The 23,567-nt window shown below is 37.8% G+C and overlaps 1 protein-coding gene across 1 annotated transcript; it reads left to right on the top strand.

Moving 5' to 3' along the window:
• Positions 1 to 6,232: 6,232 nt before the first annotated feature.
• LOC109439534 (HLA class II histocompatibility antigen, DQ alpha 2 chain-like) lies at positions 6,233 to 10,658 on the top strand. The gene is made up of 5 exons (XM_019719854.3): positions 6,233 to 6,366; positions 8,508 to 8,756; positions 9,468 to 9,749; positions 10,007 to 10,184; positions 10,359 to 10,658. The coding sequence occupies exons 1-4, from the start codon at positions 6,285 to 6,287 to the stop codon at positions 10,159 to 10,161; spliced, it is 768 nt and encodes a 255-aa protein (XP_019575413.3). The 5' UTR covers positions 6,233 to 6,284; the 3' UTR covers positions 10,162 to 10,184; positions 10,359 to 10,658.
• The last annotated feature ends 12,909 nt before the right edge of the window (positions 10,659 to 23,567 follow it).

Genomic DNA, 23,567 nt, shown 5'->3' with positions numbered 1-23,567 from the left:
AATGAAAGTTCAATGTGAAAAAGGACAGTGGCCTGCACTAGAGTGATGGCAGTGAAGGTGTTTTTTTAAGCATGAAATTTTATACTAGCAATTTCTTACCTGTTAGAACTTGTGAGTTCTTTGGTCTTCAGGCATAAGCAGGCTTTAAGTCCTGCTCCATTTCATGCTTCTTTGCTTCTCAAAGATGCAAAACCACATTTCAGATTGCATTATATTTTGGAAACATGGGAGGGATAGTTAGGGAAATCAGAGCTGGCCAGATTGCCACCCTTTAGGAAAGAATGCTGGCTTCTACCAGTCCAGACTTGTGAAAGAGAAAGGGAGAAGGGAAAGCCACAGCTTGCCTTGAACTTCTAACGTGCAGTGTCTCCACCTGCTGGTGTACGTGACCCAGTTAATGTCCCTCACAGCTGTCACTATCCTAGGATGGTACGAGGGATCCTGAACTTCCAATAAAATCAATGTGCTTCAGTACAGTTCTACATCAAAAGAAAGACAAAATATAGCTCCAAAAGTTTTGAAATGTAATTTAGTTCTCTGAGGGTGTGGCAATTAGAATGTTTAATCATGCCACACAAGGCAAGTTTTAAAATATCCTCATTAGCAATCCCTTTCCCCATTATCGACTCCTCATAGCTTCTGCTCAGATTTCCTTCTCCCTTCTACGCTTCTCTTCCAGCTCCCAAAATCTCTTCTCCTACACTGCCTTTCCTGCAACACCTAGCTTCTTCTTCTTTTTTTTTTTTTCTCCAAGTATGTATTAGTCAGGGTTTTCCAGAGTATCAGAGCCAGTAGGATCTAGTTGTTTATTTATCTATTAAATTGGCTTATGATATTGTGGGGGTTGAGGATTTGGGTGTTGGCAAGTTCAAAATCTGTAGGACAGGCTGAAAACTCTTGGCCCAAATCTGATATTGCAGTGTTAAGGAAGAATTTGTTCTTCCTCAAGGAGATCTCAGTTTTGTTCTAAGGCTTTCCAGTTGATTGGATGAGGCCCATCAGGATTATCGAAGATACTCTATTTAAAGTCAATGGATTGTAGATGTTCTCCACATCCACAAACTATCTTCACAGCAACACCTAGATTACTGTTTAATTGAAAACTACAGTACTATAGCTTAGCCAAATTGTCACATAAAACTAGCCGTCACAGTTCACTCCTTGTCAACTTGGCACTCATACAAGTATCTTTAAAACATACTTAATCTCCAAATAAAGACAATAACAAAGTCATACAACACCTAGCTTCTTGCATCAAGTTAGCCTTCTTCTTTTTCCATTTGTTTTCTGGCTTCTGACATTTCAGATAAGAACTCTGTTTCCTGTCTGAGTCCTGTCCTTTTATGTATACAAACTACTTGTTAGTTAGCTTTTTTATTTCCTTTCTGGAATCTTTAAGAACAATTTTATTATCGCTGTTTGCTTTTCTTTTGTTTCTGATCTTACAGTCAAAAATTTTATCACCACATATGTAACGACTTGTATATTTTCATTATTCCTGTTTGATGCCTTTAAATTGCATGAATTTTATCCATCCAAACACTAGTCTTTCCTTCGCTTAGAAAAAAGTCTTTTTTTTTTTATTACATTCTTTCTACTCCTTCTTCTAGAACACCTATTTTACAGCAATTGGAGGTTACTGTATAGAAATTCCTCAATATATTTCCTCAGTTTTATGTGACTCAAAGTAGCTAGAATAGGGGTCTAGTTTTTCTTTTTTCTCTCTTTCCCATCCTTCTATTTTGTTCTGACCATAAGATCATTACCTGAGCAGGCTAATCGATAACCGCTTAGTATTTCTTCACCTGCTTAAAGATTGCACCCTATTACCTTCAGAAATAAAAGCAGTTTTAAATGAAACCATTTTAACATCTTATTCTGTCTTCTCTTCTTTAAGTATTCTCGCGTACATATTTCGCCTCCTTTTGTCTGCTTTCTATATTAATCACTGGCAGACATATTTCGGGAAGATTAAATGGCAGAGAACTCAGTCACACAAAGGGCCCTCTCAAGAGATTAAAGGTGTGCCTCAGCAAATGTTCAACATAACATTTGTGATAATTTATTATGCATTATTAGAAAACCAATAAATCACTGATACCAGTTAACCTATTTTATTTGATTGTCATTCTCTTGACTTTTTTTTATGTTATTTTGCAGTGCCCTTTGTTGCATTTCAATTTGAATATATTATTCATTTGTAATCTAGTCCTCAAATTTAACATGATTTTGTCTCTGATTTTACCCTTTATTTTATTTTTTAATATTTTTTTTATTTTTCAATTACACTAGACACACAATATTATATTAGTTTCAGGTGTGCAACACAGTGATTAGACATCTATATAACTTACAAGGTGATCCCCCGAATATGTCTAGTACCCACCTGACACCACACATAGTTATTACAATATTATTGACTATATTCCCTATGTTGTACTTTACATCCCCATGACTGTTTTATAAAACAAATTTGGACTTCTTAATCCCTTGCCTTTTTTCACCCATCCTCCAAACCCCCTTCCCATCTAGTAACCATCAAAATGTTCTCTGTATCTGTGAGTTTGTTTCTGTTTTGTTTGCTCATTTGTTTTGTTTTTCAGATTCCACATATACCATCTTTTGCAGTGTATAATGCACACTTTTTTGCCCAAATTTGTGAGGGAAAAATTATACATGGATAGTACTAATTCTGTATTTATATAAATGTTTTTAATTTTTTAATTTATGCTTATGAATTAAAAATGTAACTATAGAAATCAATAGCAATATCTGTATGCAAAATAATACCCTGGAATACAATAATTGGTTTTGTTGAACTTATGATGAACTTGCAACAACAAAGAGTTCTTGCCCTTCTATGATGCGTAAATATCATAAATTTGTTACCAGTGCATAGAATTTCTTGTACCTTGTATCTGTTCCTGTCTTTTGCAATTATTTGTTACATAAAATTTCTTGTACTATCATGTTAAAAATAAATGCTAAAATTCCTTTATAATACAAAAAATAAGAATCTAATGTAAACAAATAAAAATTTGAATTAAGAAATTAAAACGAGATTTTTTTTCTCTGAAAGTTTGGGCCAAAAACATGGGTGCACATTATACGTGGCAAAATACATAAGTGAGATCTTTCTTAGTCTGACTTATTTCACTTAGCATAATACCTTCTAGGTCCATCCATGTTGTCACAAATGGTAAAGATATGTTCACAGCAGCACTATTTACAATAGCCATGATGCGGAAGCAACTGAAATGCCCATCAATAGACAATTGGATAAAGAAAATGTGGTAAAAAAAGAAAAGAAAGAAAGAAAAGTGGTACATATATATAATGGAATACTACTCTGCCATAAAAAGAATGAAACTAAGAAATTTAACAGTATTAACATTATATAGAATATATTCTTTGACAAAAATAAATTCAACTACATTAGAAAGGAATACCAAAATAACTAGATAATCCCCTCAATGTGTGGAAATTAATCAACACACTTCTAAATAAGTCATAGGTCAAATAACGAAATTACAAAGGAAATTAGAAAAATTTTAACTGAATGACAATAAAGCACAATATATCAAAATGTATGAAATACAGCTAAAGTAGTGCTTGAAGGAAATTAATTCCTTCAAATAAATACATCATAACTGAAGAAAAGTTAAAATCAGTGATCTGAGCTACTACCTCAAGAAAAATAAATTAAACCCAAAGAAAGTGGAACATAGAAAGACAGAAGGAATAAAAATTAGAGCACACATCAAAGAGAAAATAACAAGATGGCTTTTGAAAAAGATTAATAAAATTGATAAACACCTAGGAACACTAATCAAGAAAAGGAGAAATAAAAATTAGCAATAAGACAATGAAAGAGGGACTATCATTACAGATCTTGCAGACATGAAAAGGATAAAAGAGGGTATTATGAATCGCCTTATGCCAACTAATTCAATAATTATATTTACATAGATAATTTAGTTGTAGAATATTAAATTATTAGGTAAAACTTACCACTTTCATTTTACAGATGAGAATTCTGGGTTAGAATGATGTCCATAAAATTGTTGAAAGTCAGTTGCTTAATGTAAGAGAGTATTTTAATCCAGTCTTTTTTATTAGAAAGTACATGCAGTATCTTTAGTTCCCTCCAGCCTCTGCTATTAAGATAAAACATTAATAGCTGGTAGATTATGTGACTATAAAGAGATCATAGATTAATAATAAAACTAATAAAACTTAAATTTTAAAGCACTTGAAAAAAGATAGACTTTTACTGTATCTATACATCAATACAGTAACTTGAGTGGGGTTATAAAATGTCTCAGAAAACCCTCATTGATAGAAATAATAATGACCATTTAACGTAATATTCTATTTAATTATAACATTCTAAATTAAATAAGTTTTCTAAAATGTGCTTCTAAATATTTGGGAAAACCAAGAAATTGTTGGAAAACATTACGTGATTTAACCATGCATCTTCTTCCACTAAATTACCAAGAGAAACTTTTTTTTGCCTTATCAGACAAAAGGCAATTTTCTGTTGCCAGTGTTATACTCATTCCTTTTACTGGAGTCAGTTTACTAATAATTTTTTATTGCTAAGTGTAAAGCTACTATCCTGGCTCAGAAGCATCTAAAAGTGGTTAACTGTACAATGAATAAATGAAACAGAGGGGCAGAGAGTCAGAACACCAACTCTCCCCCAATTTCCCCCAACATGTGCACATGCAGCACACACATGCACACACACACATGCACACACATGCACGCACAAACGTACACACATGTGCACACACATATGCATGCACACATGCACATGTGCGCACACACATGGACACACACGCGCACACATGCGCACACACGGACACAACGCACAAATGCACACACGCACACACATACACACACATGCATACACACGCACACACGTACACACATGCGTACACACGCACACACACATGCACACACACACACATGCACACACACACGCACGCACACACACATCCATTGTCTATTACCTGGTAGCAGGACTTTACCTGGACCTCCTTTCATCCCATTTGACCTCTCAAACAGGGCTCTTGCAGTTTGATGGTATGTATTTAAAACTCCAGTTTCCTAAATGAATTAAAAAGAAAGGTAATTATAGGTGAAATCTAATGTCACTGCACACAAAGTGTTCAGTCTGCTGCTAAAATGGCAAGAGATTTCTGCAAGATATAATGTAGGTTAGAATGACATGAGGAAAAATCTGTGTTTTGTTGTGCAGAAAGTTGGCGGCATCCTGGTAAATGGATAGATCCTGAATGGAGCCAGAAATACCTCCAAGTTCATGGAGGCGTGTGTCGGGGGAACAGGAAAGCAGGAGACCATCAGCAGCCTGGGATATGTCCACCAATCAGTCTAGGGTAACTCTGCACAGGTGTGGCACCCACACAGCACCTCGCAGCCTGTAACTGAGAGTTCTCATGGGTGTGCAGCATGTTCACAAACTTTAGCTTAAGTTACACGACCTCAAACAGAGACCACAGGAAGCAGAAACCGTCAGGATGAAGAACAGAGCAGCTGTTATCATGGGTAACTCTACATAATGGCACAACTCTACGTGTTACACATTTGAAAGCATTTTTAGAAATACAGGTGCTTAAAATTATGATGCTTTTGAGAATACGAGTAAAGAATTTGCTTAATTAGTGGAGATTGAGAACAGATCTAATCCAAAACGTAGAAAGTAGGCTCCCTGAAACCAGACTTATTTTCTATTTTGGTTTCTGCTGGATCCCATTCACCTGAAGCACAGCAGGTGTGGAGGGATGTGGAGCAGTGTGTGGTGGGCCCAGCACAATAAGGACTCCCCAGAGGCAGTAGCAGTTAGGATTAATGCAGAGCACACTGCAGCCTCCCCACGAGGTGACCCGGCAGCCCGGCTCTACAGCCCTCCTCTCACACACATTCTGTCAGACTGAACAGGGGTTTCTGTTCCTCTCTCTCCCTCCGTCTCTAAAGGTTCCCTCTGCTCCATGGTGAATCTGAGCTCCTAGATTAATTCAAAACAGAGGCATTTTCCAGGCTACTCCAGGTCTCTTCGTAAAAGTGCTTCCGCTGGCAACTGAGGTGTCAGTTCAGGGAATTCCTCTGATGGGCCAAGACGTGATGCAGCAGGGTTAGTTTGGGGCTCCTCCTAAGTGGTTTCTTCCACTAGTTCTCCTCTTTAGATCATTTCTTTGCACAATTCTCATCATTGCTCCACTCAGAACAGCCACTTCTGGGGAGACCCTTGGAGGAGGATGACCATAAAACAAGCTGTGATTCTGGGGACCCTCGCCCTGACCACCATGATGAGCCCCTCTGGAAGTGAAGACATTGTAGGTGAGCACATAGTTGAGGGCTGTGGATTTAGAGTTGTGAAAAAGAATTGAAAAAACAGTGCATGAGTCTGCTGAGACTTATGTAGGGAGCCGGAGCATTAAGGGTTAAGAAAATGTAACTTCAAGCAGAGGTTGGGAGGATCGCTAAGGGGAACTCCGATAAGCATGAAGAACAAACAGACACCTGCTACCCTGGGAATGGGAAAATATCAAAAGGTCTAAGAACAGTCAGGGCCAAACTTTGAGAAAACATAACTAATCTGTACTTGCTGCCTCAGCCGCTTTATGTAACCTTCTTGTTTCTGTGTGTATAAAAGAAAGCTGAAAAATAAAGTAGGCGCAGCAGTCTAGTCAGAACTGCTCGCCCTCCCGATCCCATCTTTGTCTCTTGTCTATTTTTTTCTCAATCCTCACTCCCCACTTCAGGAACCGTTAGTCTCGTCGGCAGGCTCCGACAGACTTAGTGGGCTAAGAAACCACAGTTCCCCTCAATCTGAGTGCTTCTGTTTGTTTTCCCTCCCAGAAACCAAAACCTCAGCCCCAAATCTATGCTTAGTTCAGAGATAAAACTAAATTTCCTGATGTCCCCATATCATTGCTGTGTTCACCAAGAGCCTATTCTCTTCCTATCAGAACCAACTAATACATCCTGGAGGTTTTTATAGCATTAATTTATTATATTCTCTAATATTAGATATATTTCTCCAAACACATTACTTTTCTTTATCAGCAATTTATGAGCCTACTACTTCTAACCCACGCTGAACTCTTTTTCAAAGCTATTACTTACGTTATCTATCTGGTTTCTTAGAGTGACCAGCTCCAAAAAATTTTGTGCCACAAATAAAGTAGCATGTCATTTTTTTGTTGTTGTTTCCAATGTAATTCATATTTTCCAGGTTTGGGCTCAGGAACTGAGGAGGACAAATTTTATTGAAGATCATTGTAATTGGAGAAATAAAATTAATTAGCTAATTGATACTGAGCAAGTCGACTCATTACCTTGATCTTCAGATTCCTCATATATAAAAATAATTGATTGACTCATTGTTCCAAGGAATATATAATAAAATAAAATAAGTATGCAGATGTGTATTTTTAAAAACAAAGAACTATATAAATGCCAAAATATAGCATGAGTATTCTAAGTGTAACTTCACGTGTGTTTGTTTCACAAAGTTGGGATAATGTGTGATGGAAAACCTAGGAACTTAAAATAAGTTAGTCTCAGTTTATCAACCCAAACTACCAGTCTTGTTACCTCTAGCCAGTAAAGCTCTAAAAAGAAGATAAGAACATTAAATATAAGATTCTCTGGCCCTCTCGGCCTTTCCATTCCTTCCCTTCTTGACCTCTGGCTCATTCCAATGCATTTCAGTCTCCTGTCCAGACCTGTGTCCTGCTCTGTCATGGACAGTGGCAATAGTCATTGAAACCTAAAGCAAAAAGCCAAGCAAGTATGGGGAATATAATCAACAGTGTTGTAAAGATCATGTAAGGTGCCAGATGGGCGCTGGACTTATCAGGGGGTTCACTTCATAGACTGTGTAGATGCCTGACCACTGCACTGTACACCTGAAGCTGAAGGAGAATAATATTGAATGCCAACTATAATTAAATATTTAAACTAAAATATTTAAATTAAACTATGATTAAATATTTATAATTAAATATGTAAACTATAATTAAATGTTTATAATTAAATATATATACACACATGATGTAAAGTACAACATAGGGAATATAGTCAATGGTATTATAATAGCTATGTATGGTGTCAGAGGGGTACTAGACCTGGGGGAATATCACTTTGCGAGGTGTGTAAATGTCTGATCATTATGTTGTTTTGTACACATGAAACTAATGTATAAACTTAAACATTTTTAAAAATCAATAAACATATAAGTTTTTAAAATTAAAAAAACAAAAAGACAAACAAACGGAAGTAGAAGAGAAAACTTACCTCTCGATAAGATAGATGAGACAGAAATGGAGACTGACATCAGACAATGCCAAATATAAACCTACACTATATGGAACAGTTTTTTATGCTTTCTGTTTAATAAAGCTTTTCCTTCCTCCTGCTATATCCCACCTTCCCATCCTTATCTTCCTGCTCTGGAATGATCGGTCACTCATCAGCCGACCACGTGGGCACTTATGGCACAAACGTGTACCAGACGTACGGCGCCTTTGGCCAGTTTACGTATGAATTTGATGGAGATGAGCTGTTCTACGTGGATCTGGAAAAAATGGAAACTGTGTGGCGGCTGCCTGAGTTTAGCAATTTTACCAAGTTTGAAACTCAAAGTGCCCTGAGAAATATTGTTGTGGCAAAAAGAAATTTGGACATCCTGATAAAAAATTCCAACTTTACCCCTGCCACCAATGGTAAGTGTGCACAGTGTGTCTCTCTTCACTGCATCTACCACACCTTCCAGGCTCGTCTCCTTCTTCCCAGGATAGCTACTCTTCCCAGCACCCTACAAGTTCTTCCACCTTTCTGTTTCATTTCCTGGTAAATACCCAGGGCCCATTGTGTCCATTTAATCTTTACATATCCCTCTTCTAGGTTCCATGAGATACTGCTTGTACTCTTATAAGAGGATGTTCCCCGCCTCTTGGCCTAAGAAGCACATACACACACACACACACACACACACACACACACACACACACACACACACACTCTATGCCTTGTGGATTCCCAAAGAGAGGAAAGTGTTCTAAGCTTCATAGTGATTCAAAAGAAGAGGACAGTTCAAAAGAGAATTCACAAGACAGTTCAGAATCTGCATATAAAGATCACAGTACCCCTTCTGAAGTCACAATAGATAACATAAAGCTTCCTCATTCGGAAGATGGAAAAGGCAAGGGAGAAGTTTGGACAGTCTTGCCAGTCAACAAACAAATAGTGAAATAAATGATTTAAGAAACAGGTGGGAAAACGGGGGGAGGCTGTTGCTTACTATAAAATGAGTCTGAAAGGACATGTCTCACTAACAATTGGGGAATTGTGAATGGGAGGGCTCCCGTAAACAGACTAAGAAACTCAAGGCACGGTCATCAGAAATTCAAATCAGTATTTGGTCCTCATTGTAGAAATCCCTGACGTGGCCGTGTTTCCCAAATCTTCTGTGACCCTGGGTCTTCCCAACACCCTCATCTGCCTGGTGGACAACATCTTTCCTCCTGTGATCAACATCACTTGGTTTTACAATGGCCACTCAGTTGCAGAAGGTGTTGCTGAGACCACCTTCTACCCCAAGAGTGACCACTCTTTCCTCAAGCTCAGTTACCTCACTTTTCTTCCCTCCACCGACGATTTCTATGACTGCAGAGTAGAGCACTGGGGCCTGGAGCAGCCGCTCCTCACGCACTGGGGTAAGTTTAAATCCCGTCATTGCTTTTATACCCTCTGATTCTATCCCAAGTCCACATTGTCTTGCCTTATAGCCCTTGACCCCCCCCCCCCCAGGGCCACAACTTTATTTCTCACAATTGCAAAGTTTTCCTATAATTGACTTCACTCTTCTCTCAAAGTCAAGGTGTCTTGTGCATTTCCAAGCACACGCGTCTTTCTCCACTTAGAGCACCCTCCATACAGTGTGCTTTGACCCTGTAAGTTTCCTTTTTCTCAGAGCCTGAGATTCCTACCCCCATGTCAGAGCTGACAGAGACTGTGGTCTGTGCCCTGGGCCTGGCCGTGGGCCTCGTGGGCATCGTGGTGGGGACCGTCCTAATCATCAGAGTCCTACGTTCGGGTGGTGCCTCTGGACGCCAAAGGACCACATGAGTCGTGGCTTAGAAAATGGGAAGGTAAGAATCAGCTGTATCAGATCTGGAATGATGTTACTGAAGGTAACGAAGTCAAGGGGGAGGATTGGTATCCAGGACACATAAATGGGTTTGAAAACTGGGTACATGGGAGAGTGGGTTGACGTTGGGACAGGAGCAGAAGACCCATCAGTCTCATGTTGTTTGCTATTTCAGGTAATCAGTCGTTACCAAAAGAAGAGGAATGGTTCAGACTCTAGTTCCCTTTCTTGGCCTTGATATATGACTTAGACCTGCTCTGTGTTCCTCTTCCTCATATTTCCTTCCACAGCCTCCTTGCCTTCCTCCTTGTGGAGGAGTTTTCTTTCAGAGATTCCTTATGAATTCTTCCAACTTAGTCTTTATTTATCACCTACCTTTCAGAGAAAGACCTGGACATCCCACCCAGCCACCTAGTTCTTAGTCATCATAATTCAATATCTGTGCTAAAGAGAAATAAATATCTTTCTGGGGTACCTTTGTTTACAGCCACATTTTCTCTTTTTGCTAGGGCTAATTCAGGTCATATATTAGAATGGGAGATCTTATATTGGAATGTTAGCAGATGTCTCAGCTCCTTTTAAACTCTCTCTCAGGTCATGTTAATATCACACAAAGGTCCAAATAATATTGTAACATAATGAATGTGTTGTTGTTTTTTTCCTTTCTGTACCTCTATGTTGCTCTCTCTCTCCTTACCCATTTAGATGTCAGTGAGGATGGTGCAAACTTTCTCCCCTCAGTGTAGTGTTTTTATATCTAAAATGCAAAAAAAGGGAAAAGGACAGTGTTTAGGTTTTTAATGTTAAGATAGAATTCTAAAATCTACAGAAAAGACAATAAATTGAAGTAAAGTATTTTAAACACAAAAATTGGATTTTGAAAACAAAAAGTGGAAAGTTTAGCATAACTATTAGATTTGTGACAAATGCAGAATGATCTGAGAGGTTGCCTCCCCATTTTCTTCCCCAGATGAGGTAGAAACTCTCTAGGTTGGGAAGAGACAGAAGTCAGAAGTGAGAAGAAGAACACGAGATAATGCTGTGTGTATCTTGGAAAGTGCCCCACACTTAGCTCTGATTTGGGTTAATATCAAGGAGAAAGGAGACATGGAGGTCATTGCCTGACCAAAGGGCCTACAACAGAGGCAGCTACAGCCTCACTCCTCTGTAGGCACCATTTGGCGATAGTATAAATACAATTTAAATTCACTCCACGCTCAAGCTCAAAAATATGTTTATTGGCAACATTTTTAATTTGGATTGTTTTTATTGTATGAGACTTTGTAGATTAACTGAAATTTCAATAATATATTAATACCACAATATTTCAAATGTACATACAGTGTAATCCTTTAGTATCTACAAAATGGACTGTTGAGAGGACCCACGAGGTAATACATATGAAACACTGAGCCTAACGTGTGGCACACAGTGAGCCCCAAATATATGTTAACTGTGAGTATGATTTATATTATCTGGACTTGAAACTCCAATCTCCATGCCCAAAATCTGGGGACCAAGTTTAGTCCATGCTGAGAAGTTTTTTTTAAATCAGTTAGTCTTATACATCTTTACATCAACTCTAAGTATATATACGCATGTATATATGTATATATACGCATGTATATATGTATATATATGCATATATATATATATATATATATATATATATATATATATATATATATTCACAGGATAGGATAAGGAATAGAATCAATGGAACTGTAACAGCTATATACTATGTCAGAGGGGTAGGAGATTGGGGGAGGGGGTTATGACTTTGTGAGGGGTATAAATGTCTAACTATTTCATTATTTTGTTCTTTCCTTCTTTCTTTCTTTCTTGCCTTCTTTCTTATTTTATTGTGATAAAATATGCAGAACATAAAATTTACCATTTTTACCATTAATTTATTTTATTTTTATTCATTTTTTATTAGTTTCAGATATGCAAAACAACATAATGATTAGACATTTATAGACCCCACACAGTAATAACCCCAGTAAATCTATTACCCGTCTGACACTATACTTAGTTATCAGAATATTGACTATATTCCTTATGCTATACTATATATTCCCGTGGCTATTTTTTGAAATTATGTTGACATGCATTATTATTTTATATTAGTTCTAGATGTAATGATCACTTCATAAATTATATAGATGTCTAACCATTTTAACCATTTTTAAGTGTATAGTTTGACCTTAAGTACATTCACATTGTTGTGTGACCGTCACCACCATCCAGCTCCAAAACATTTTTGTCATCCCAAACTGAAACTCTGTACCCATTAAATAATAACTCCCCATTTCAAAGTCCCTCCTGTCCCTTACAACCACCGCTGTACTTTCTCTATATAAACTTGACAATTTAAGTTACCTCATATAAGTGGAATCACACAATATTTGTCCTTATGTGACTGGTTTATTTCAATTAGCATAATGTGTTCAAGGTTCATCCATGTTGTAGCACGTGTCAGATTTTCCTTCCTTTATAAAGTTGAATAATATTTCACTGTATGTGTATACCACATTTTATCCAGTCATCTATCAATGTACATTTGAGTTGCTTCCACCTTTGGGTCTTGTGGATAATGTTGCTGAACAAATATCTGTTCAAGTCCCTGTTTTCAATCTTTTAGAGGATATATATATATATATATATATATATATATATATATATATATATTCCTGATTGCTAGATCACATGGTAATTCTATGTTTAATTTTTTGAAGAACCACCATACTGCTTTCCACAGTGGCGGCACCATTTTACATTCCCATCAGCAATGCACAAGGTTTCCAATTTTTCTACACCCATGCCAACACTGATACTTCCTGAGTATTTTATAATAACCATCCTAATGTGTGTATAACCACACATAATGAAATGGTACATCTCATAAACAAAATATCAAAAGAAACAAACAAACCAATAAATAAATTTTTTATTTATATAAAATTCAAAACCATGCACACATAAAAATAAGGAAATAATTTTCACAAATTTATAGTAATATCTTCCTTTTAAGGGAAAGGATGGTAATTAGATGGTGCATGTAGAGTGCTTCTAGAAGGCTGGCTGTATTCCATTTTTTTAACCTGTGTAGTTAATTATTTGCATATATATATGTATGTATGCAACTCTCTAGGCATAAGTTATATGTTACTGTAAAAGAATAGTACTGTTAAATCCCTGATTATGAAAATCTTATTCTCAAGTCATGAGCTAAAGAATACCATACATATCCAGGTCAGGTCCAATTTACTGTGGAAAACTTATACTTTAAGGTAAATGATGTGTTTAAGCTTAAGAGAAGTGAAGACCTCTTATATTATTATAAATTTAAAATCCTATGCTTTCCCAGAATGTGATTTTATGAGGAAAATAATTGTTGCTAAGGATTATGGTGATTCTTACTCATACCATCCTCATTAAAGGACCTCCAATCTAAGTTCAAAATAAAACGTTTACATGAAGCATGTATTATATGGACGGAAATAGAAAATAGTAAATATCTTCTGTTGAATGGTGGGACTCCTTCTTGTAAAATGTCTTATGGTGGCAAAGCCTCAAAAATGTACATCAACAGAGATGTCAGAGCAAGTTGCAATCGCCAAGCTTAGTGAAGACCTGAAACTAGAAGTGGCAGACCGCATGTACAGGACACAAAGCAAGACAGAAGGGAAGAGTAACCACTGCATGGAAAAGTAAAAACCTGAAAAATAAAAAGAGAAGGGAAGTGGATCATTGGTATCGCAAGTTTCTGAAAGTAACTTCAGTTAGAAGTAACAGAATTAGAAATAATGAATGAGGCTTTTGTACCCTGCAGAAGACCTATGTTTGGTTCAGAGTTCACTCATGCAGATATGCATTGTAAAAAAAAAAAAAGAGTGACTGTTGAATAGTTTTGGGTAGCTTAATCAGAATAATTTTCTCTTGAATTTTACATTGCCCACCAAGAAAAACCTAAAAGAATTATCTAGATCTAAACAAATTGTTTTTTTTCTGCATTATAAAATTGCAAAAGAAGGTATTTGCACATGTCAATAAAGGAACATACAAAGAGTTGGTAGTTACTACCGTGTTTCCCTGAAAATAAGACCTAGCTGGGCAATCAGCTCTAATGTGTCTTTTGGAGCAAAAATTAGTATAAGACCCAGTATTATACATTATATTGTATTATATTATATTATATTATATTATATTATATTATATTACCCAGTTTTATTTTACTATAATTATCTTACATTAATTTTCTTATATTACTTATATTAATTTTTGCTCCAAAAGATGCATTAGAGCTGATTGTCCGGCTAGATCTTATTTTCGGGGAAACATGGTACTATACTTTCAGACTTCGTTTCAGGGTTCTGTTAACAATATAAATGGAGGTTGAAAAAGTGATCTAAAGAAATGATTTTTAAGAACCCAATAATATTTGAAAACTACTAGATTAATTTCTGTTCTCTCTAAATTTACAGGGAAATAAATCTTACTGTGGCCTGGTCTTCTTGAGAAATTGTACCCTACTACTGGCTCAGTGACTCTATAGTTTTGACAGTTTAGGCATTCAGAAGCAACAGTAGTTAGATGAACTTTGGTCCCTGAATAACCTCAGTCCTTGTTACATGCCTATTCTCTCCATAGACTTATTGAACAAGCACTGGGGTGCCCAAGGAGAAATGCTGGCTGACATACACCAGTTGAGTCATTCTACCCACCTGTCGTGTCCAGCGCAACATAGGCAGTGAGGGTGCGAGAAGGGGCGGCTTGGATTAAGTTTTTAAGAAAGAAACAAACAGAGACTTAATGCAGTTAAATATCTCTGAAGGCCAGGGGTCTCTCAGTCTCAGAGGACTGGAGCCCAGAATAAGGCCGACTGAAGGTTTGTATTGATAGGTATACAAATACAAGAAAGTAACATTGTTTCTTACATGGTCTGTGAGACTCATACATCATAGCAGAAAAATGTTTATTCCAATCACCCTTTGTCTGTCAACAGCCGAAACACAAGGTCCCATGATGTCTTACCTAAGGTATGTACCTTCTCAGGGTCAAGTCTCTCATATTGTAACAGCTCCGTTGAGATAAGTGGAGAGAACTGAGCTTTATTGTCCTCATGACTTCTCTCACAAACAGGGGCCAGGGAAAAGCCAGAGCTGGCAACAGCTTTTCCCAGGCAGCGGGAAGGGGAGGCAAGGCTCCTTCCCATATTTTTCTAAGGCAGCTCATTGGGGGTCCCCACTTGGTTCCGCCTGGCTTAGGTTGTATCTCCTGTGAGATATCTTACCCGTCTTTGGCTGCAAACCATCTTTTAAGGACCAGATAGAGACTTGAGGTGTAAACACAAGGATAGAACACAGTCCCAGAAAGGCACAGTCTCACAGACTCTTCTTTCCTTAAGGAAAGACATGGGGGGACAGTTGGCTAGGCTGTTGTGTGACTACACCCACCTGGTTATTCACTGTATCCTCTGCAGAGGATGCTCTCTGTTGAGCATTCTCAGAGAAACAAGTACATACACTTTATGTTCACTCTCATGCCAATATCCTCAAGCCTGATCCCCAGACCTTTTCATCTCAAATCTCATCTTGCTCTTTCCTAGTGCTGGTCTAAATAGCCAAGCCATTTTCCACTGTCCACAAGTCCACATATAAATTGACCTTAAGCTATTTCTCTCTGAATGCAAAGTGAACTACCAGTTGAAGTTCTTGCAATTATCCAATCAGCTCAAAGGTCAATTCCTCCCACTGACATGCAAACAGCAACCAAGGCTCAACTATGACAAGAAGGCACACACAACCCACACAAGAAACACATCTGGAGCACCTGGTTCAGGTGAATAGGGACTGTGTCACTGGACCCCACAGGACACCTATTACATAAGACCACTCTACTAAGACTGGGAGACATAGCAGCCCTACCTAATACCTAAACAACACAGCCAAAATGGGGAGACAAAAAAAAAATCCCAAATAAAAGAACAGAACAGAGTTCCAGAAAAAGAACTAAACAAAATGGAGACAAGCAATCTACCAGATGAAGTGCTCAAACACTGGTAATAAGGATGGTCAATGATCTTAGTGAGAACTTCAACAAAGAGATAAGAAACATAAAAATGGAGATTTAAAACATTAAAAAGAGCCAGTCAGAAATGAAGACTACAGTAACAGAAATAAAGAACACATTAGAGTGAATCAACAGTAGATTGGATGAAGTAGAGGATCGAATCAGCAGTTAAGAAGATAAGGTAGAAAACACCCACTCAGAACAGCAAAAAGAAAACAGAATCCAAAAAAAATAAAGGATATAGTTTAAGGCCTCTGGGACAACATCAAGCATGCCAACATCTGTGTTATAGAAGCACCAGAAGGAGAAGAGAGAGAGCAAGGAATTGAAAACTTATTTGAGAAAATAATGACTGAAAACTTCCCTAACATGGTGAAGGAAACAGACACATAAGCCTAGGAAGTACAGAGAGTCCCAAACAAGATAAACCAAAAGAGGCCTCCACCAAGACACATCATAATTAAAATGCCAAAAGTTAAAGATAAAGAAAGAGAAGAGAAAGCAAGAGAAAAGCAAAAGCAAGAGAAAAGTCAAAAGCAAGAGAAAAGCAGTTAGTCACCAACAAGGGAGCTTCCATAAGACAATCAGCTGATTTCTCAACAGAAGCTTTGCAGGCCAGAAGGGATTGGCATGAAATATTCAAAGTGATGAAAAGAAAGGACCTACAACCAAGATTACTCTACCCAGCAAAGCCATCATTTAGAATTGAAGGACTGATTAAGAGCTCCCCAGACAAGAAAAAGATAAAGGAGTTCTTCACCACCAAACCAATAACAAGAAAGCTTAGAAGGACTTACCTAAGAAAAAAAATCAAAACTATGAATAATAAAGTGATAATAACTACATATCTATCAACAATTACTTTAAATGTAAATAGATTAAATGCTCCAGTCAAAACATAGTGTGCTGAATGGATAAAAAAGAAAACACCCTTATGTATGCTGTGTACAAGAGACTACTTCAGATTGAAAGACACACACAGACTGAAAGGAGATGGATGGAGTAAAGATATTTCATGAAAATGAAAACAACAATGAAAAATCAGGGGTAGCAATACTTATACCAGACAAAATAGACTTTTAAACAAAGGTCATAACAAGAGACAAAGAAGGACCCAGTAATCCCACTTCTGGGTAATGATTTGAAGAAACCCAAAATGCTACTTTGAGGGGACATGTACACCCATATGTTCAGTGCAGCATTGTTTGCAATGGCCAAGATGTGGAGGCAGCCTGGATGTCCATCGATGGATGAATGGGTAAAGAAGAGGTGGTACGTGTATACAATGGAATACTGCTTGCCCATGGGAGGGAACAGGTTCTCGCCGTCTACAATGGCAAGGATGGACCTGGAGGGTATTGTGCTGAGTGAAGTATGTCAGACAGAGAAAGACAGATGCAATGTGATCTCAGTTATATGTGGAATCTAAAGAACAAAGAAATAAACAAACAAAACGGAAACAAACTCATAGATGCAGAGTATATTTTGAGGATTGTAAAATGGGAGTAGGTTTGGGGGATGTGGGTAAAAAGGGAAGGGATTAAGAAATACAATAGTCATGGGCATGCATAGGCATGAGCATAAGGAATATTGTCAATAATACGGTAATAACTATGTATGTGTCAATGGGTACTAGATTTATTGGGGTGATAGGTGGGAAGGTATTGGAAGCAGGGTGAAAAGGTTAAGGGATTAAGAAGTACAAACTGGTAGTTACAAAATAGTCATGGGGATGTATAGTAAAGCATAGGGAATATAGTCAATAATATGGTAATAACTATGTATAGTGCCAGGTGGGTACTAGACTAGTCGGGGATATCACTTCTTAATTGATATAAATGTCTAACCACTATGCTGTACACCTGAAATTTATATAATAATATTGAATATCAACTATAACTGAAATATTTAAAAAGGGGGAAAATGTGAAAGGGAATAAGAAGTCCAAATTTCCAGCTATAAAACAAATAAGTCATGGGGATGTAATGTACAGCACAGGGAATATAGTCAATAATATTGTCTTAGTGTGGTACAGTGTCAGGTTGTTGTGAACTTATCATGGTGATCACTTCTTTAGGTATATAATTGTTGACTAAGTATGATGTACACCTGAAACTACTATAATATTGTATGTTAGCTATATATTAAAAATATTTTTTTAAAAAATAAAAGAAAATTAGCAAGACCAAATCAATAAGGTAAATTCTGAATTAATAAATTTTCTAAAAAAATGTAAATAAAGATATAGCTGCACAGCTCTGACTGGACAGGGAAGGTCTCAGTCCCACTGGTTGAAATACAATGCCAGGAGGTTCGTTATAGGGGTCCACTCAGATTGCAAGAGCACAGTGTAGGAGACTTGTCTGCTCACTCTGTGGCTTTTCTGATATGCAATGTGTGTGAGAGGTCTCTATAAACAATGGCTGTTGATTATGAATTTGGGCCCAATTTACCACAAGGAGTCCTTTTTAGCAGGTACTTTCCTTCTCAGAGTCAACAGCTGTGGGGGAGAATCTGTTTCATGCCTCTCTTCTAGCTACTGATGCTTTGCAGCCAATCTTTGGCTCTCCTTGGCTTATAGATGCATCACTCCAATCTTTGCCTTCATTTTCACATGGTGTTTTCCCTGTATGCCTGTCTGTCTCAGTGTCCAATTAGGACACCAGTTATATTGGATTATGGCCCACCCTATTGACCTCATCTTGACCTCATCTGCAAAGACCCTATTTCTACATAAGATCATATTTTGAGGTACTGGGATTAGGACTTCAACACATCTTTTGGGGAAAAACAATTGAATCCAGAACACCCCCCATTAAGCCAAAGGTGTGCGTTGAGGCAGAGGCATGTGTGGGACATGAGTCTTGACTACCTGTGACTTGGTGGAACTCTGATACTGAGGGTACCATGTCCATAATATGATGAAGTGTTGCTATGTACGTATTTATTTATGACTGTGTGGATATGAAAATACCCAGATTATGATGGATGGCTTCAATTACATTGTCAGTGTTTGCCCTGAGGCCAAGCAGGCAGCCTCCACTAGAGCTCAGGAATATATAGTTGCTTTCCAAGCAGCGAGTAATTCTCTAACCCATGAAGCATGGCTTACTCCAGGGAAGCACGGGGTTTTACACCGACTCTTCTGCAGGGACTTAACAGACTCCCCATTCATCCGTATCTACTACCGGTAACCCTGGCTGCAGTGAATCTGTCAGGCACGAAGCCTGAGCAGCAGAATTACCATCTAAATGCGCTGAAAATCCATCTCTGGCTCGTGGCCCCAACTAGAGAATGACAGCTCTCTGAGCCATCTCATAAATGATCGGAGCAGTATTCCCAAGCACAGAATATACTGCCTCCAGAGTCCAAGGAGATTCTTTAGGTGCTGTGGAAAGAACGAGGTACCTCTTTTACCCTAAAGAAGCTGTCCTAACATACTCCACACTATAAAACCCATATGCTTTGAGTCAGGTAAATAACCACAGAGAGTATCTGTGACCCATTGCACCTAAGTTGTGAGGCAATTTTGACCAGAACTGCATGTATCATCTGCCTCCTTAAGCCCTCCTTCTAGCCAGAAAATAATGATGGCATTTCACATCACGTGGGATCATTGTCGTTCAGACCTCGTATCCAACAACCTTCAAAAGGTTCACTTTACCTAGTGTATAATTCCTCCAATGATCCTTACTGGTGGTTTGATGCTGGAGAGTACTTCCCTCAAGTGAACCTAGCCAATCAATGAATTTTGGGTCTGAGACCTGGCTCATATCTGGAAACTTGTAATATATTGCAGTTTCCCGATGTTGTTATTGACAGTAGTTTTTTGTTCACAAGCTCTTCATTTTCTTCTGGTGATACAAGTCTGATAAAACCCGGCCCATCCATCTCATCCTATGAAGCAGCAGCATCACTATGAAAAGCTATAATCACTGTGTCATCGAACCCTGGAGGTCAAGGCACCTTAGCTGCCACTCCAACCTTGCTGCCTGTTGCAGTAATTCCTGTATTGTCCCCGAAAGTTCAGTGCTGTTCTCTTGCTTCTCCTCTTCCAGATCTATCTCTCCAATAACACTCAGGAACCAATCCCATCGCAGCATCTTCTGCTGCTCTCCAGGGGGTCGTCATGACTGACCACTCAGCATGAGCTGCTTTCCTCACCAGTGCACTCTTATTGCTTTAGTGAAGGGTGTGTCCCATGAGACCTCACCAGGGAACATAGTCAGGTGATGATATGTTCTAGTTTCATACAATAACCATTCTGATATTTCCACCTCTCTGAGGATTTTGTCAACTTTACCAACACTATACAAGGCACACCTAGCATCTCCACCTTATTTTGGGTAGGTCATCATTGTATCCTACGCTCAAGGGAGCAAGCTGCATAGAATGGCCAACTCCAGGTGCCTTTGCCAGGGAAGGAGCAGGGAGGGAGGCTGAAGGATTTACCCCTTGGCTCCCTACTCCATCGATTTGGGGTTGTCTCTAGGGATATCAGCAGCTCCACGCTTCTAGGCCACACATATGGTGGGGGAGGGGATAATGTCACTTTCCCACAGTCAGAGAATCCCCTGGGGCAGTAGAAAAATAAGCAGTGTATGCTTAAGATGGGTCACTCTCAGAATACAGTAAGACTGAGCTCAAACATAGCTATTTGTCACAGCTGATGTTAAAATCAGAGATTAGCCAAAGGGCATCAGAGTCATCTGCGATACCAAAACCCATTATTAAAAAGACAAAAAACAGGGCAGAGATAGGTTTTACAACAGCCCTCACAGACAGGGTTAAAATAGGCCATGACCAAGTATTTTATAAATTAAATGCCACTTTAAGAAATAGAATATGGGGGCAGCCAGATGTCTCAGTTGGTTATACCGCGAGCTCTCAACAACAAGTTTGCGGGTTCAATTCCCACATGGGATGGTGGGCTGCACTCCCTGCAACTAACGATTGAAAATGGTGACTGGACTTGGAGCTGAGGTGTGCCCTCCACAACTAAATTGAAGGACAATGACTTGGAGCTGATGGGCCCTGGAGAAACACACTGCTCCCCATATTCCCCAATAAAAAATTTAAAAAGTTAAAAAAAAATGTGAAGCTATGTGCCCGTGGTACTATTCAGAAATGCCTTATGAAGCAGTGGGTAGGAATTTAAGCACTGGGTAGGAATTTGAGAGCAAATGTAGCCCATGCCCCAGCTTAATAATAAAAAATGTGGTGAGTCTGCAATTCTATCCTTCTACAATCTGTCCTTCTACAATCTGATGGGTTATCACTTCTCAGGGATAGATGCACCTATATGAGGAACTAGAAAGGTTGATAATTTTATCAATACTTCACTTCAATCCTTATCTCATATATCCTTTGCAACAATGCGATTAACATTAAAAGTAGTTTAACATTTTTATCATTATTCTTATCAACCTTATACATACACACAGATTGCTTTTCAATTTACAATTTTTAAGATAAGATTTACATACTGTGAAATGCATGCTTTTTTACTGCACAATTCAGTGAGTTTCAACAAATTCATAAATGTCTATAGCTGGTATCTTTTTCACATTATAAATCATTTCCATCACTCCAGAAAGTTCCCTCATGCCCTTTTCCAGTAAATTTCCACATGTTCTCTTTTCCTCCAATATACAAGGGAAAAACATCACTGTTTTGATTTTTTTCATTATATTTTACAACTGCCTCTTGCAGAATTTCATATACAAGAAATCGTACAGTACGTACTCTTTTTGGTCTGGCTCTAGGTTTAACCCTCTGAGCCATTCCGATGAAAGTTACCATGTGCTTGCAAGTGCATGGTTTTCTCAGCCTGTTTCCTGCTTGTAGATATGTCATGTTATTATTGATATGATTGGATTTTAGTGTACCATTCTATTATTTGTTTTCTGCTTATCCACTTTGTTTTTTGTTTTGGTTTCCACTTTCTTGCCTTCTTTGGATTATGGTATCTCCTAGTAATCTAATTTAATTTATCTACTGTTTTTTGGCTATATTTCTTCATATTTTTAGTGGCTGCTTTAGTAATTATAAAATGTATACCTGACTCATAGTCTATTTAGAGTTATATTTACCACTTTAAGTAATATGTGGAAGTTTTACACCATATAGGTCCCTTTTATATTACAGTGTCAGATATATTTCATCCACATACAATGAACACCTCACCACACAATGTTATATTCTCTGCCTTCAGCAGTCATGCTTCTGTTCAAGAAATTAATAGGACAAAATTAGCCTGTGGTGTTTACCCAGATGTTTACACTTAAGTTGCTCTTCCTTCATCCCTGATATTCAGAGTTTTAAAATTTCCTTTAGTAGGTCTGTTGGTGATGAATTCCCTTAGTTTTTCTTCATCTGAGAATGCTTTATTTTGTCTTCGTTCTGGAAAGATATTTTTACTGGATGTAAGATTCTGGTTGACAAGCTAATTGCCTTTTAAAGAGGTTGTGCTGCTGTATTATGACCTTAATGGTTTTACAAGAGAAGCCCGTAGATGTTCAAATCATTGTTCTATTTGTTCAGTTAGGTATTTAGTTAGTTAGTTAGTTAGTTTTAATGCAGCATTTTCTCTGGCTCCTTTCAAATGTTTTGTTTATCTTTAAAAAAATTTTTTTTTAATTGGGAAACAGCCATGGTCATTGGTTACATACTATTTTTCATGCTACATTGGCATAGTTGACTCTTTTAAGGAGGGCGCAGCTCACGGTGGCCCATTGCGGGATAGAACCGGCAACCTTGGTGTTATCAGCACCACTTCCAAGCAACTGAGCTAACGGCCACCCCGTTTTGTTTATCTTTGATATTCAGTAATTTGATTATAATTTTTTTAGTGCTGGCTTTCTTTGAGTTTATCTTTTCTGGGGTTCACTGAGCTTCTTGAATCTATAAATGTATGTTTTGAATATTATGTTTCTAATATACATATATTCTGCAGCAATCTTTTTCTCCTTTTCTCTGGGAATTCAATGACACGAACATTATACATTTTCATATTGTCCCACAGGTTCCTGAGTCTCTGTTCATTTTTCAATACTTATTCTATCTTTTCACGTTGGATCATTTCTATTGATCTATTTTAAATTCGTTCAGTGTACCATCTGTCATCTCCGTTCTACTATTGAGACCATCAGTGAATTTTTAATTTCACATCTATATTTTTTAATTCCAAATTTCTCTTGATATATATATATACAGAGGATACCAAAAAATGCATACATTTTAAGGAAGGAAAAATACAGTATTAAAATTGTAATACTCAACATATAGTCACTGTGGGGACAGAGCCCCA

The sequence above is a fragment of the Rhinolophus sinicus genome, chromosome 2, assembly GCF_057876585.1.
Source record: "Rhinolophus sinicus isolate RSI-liver-muscle chromosome 2, RSI-T2T, whole genome shotgun sequence".
Taxonomy (NCBI): domain Eukaryota; kingdom Metazoa; phylum Chordata; class Mammalia; order Chiroptera; family Rhinolophidae; genus Rhinolophus; species Rhinolophus sinicus.
The sequence above is the reverse complement of the archived record's forward strand: the minus strand, read 5'-3'. Positions and strand labels throughout refer to the sequence as shown.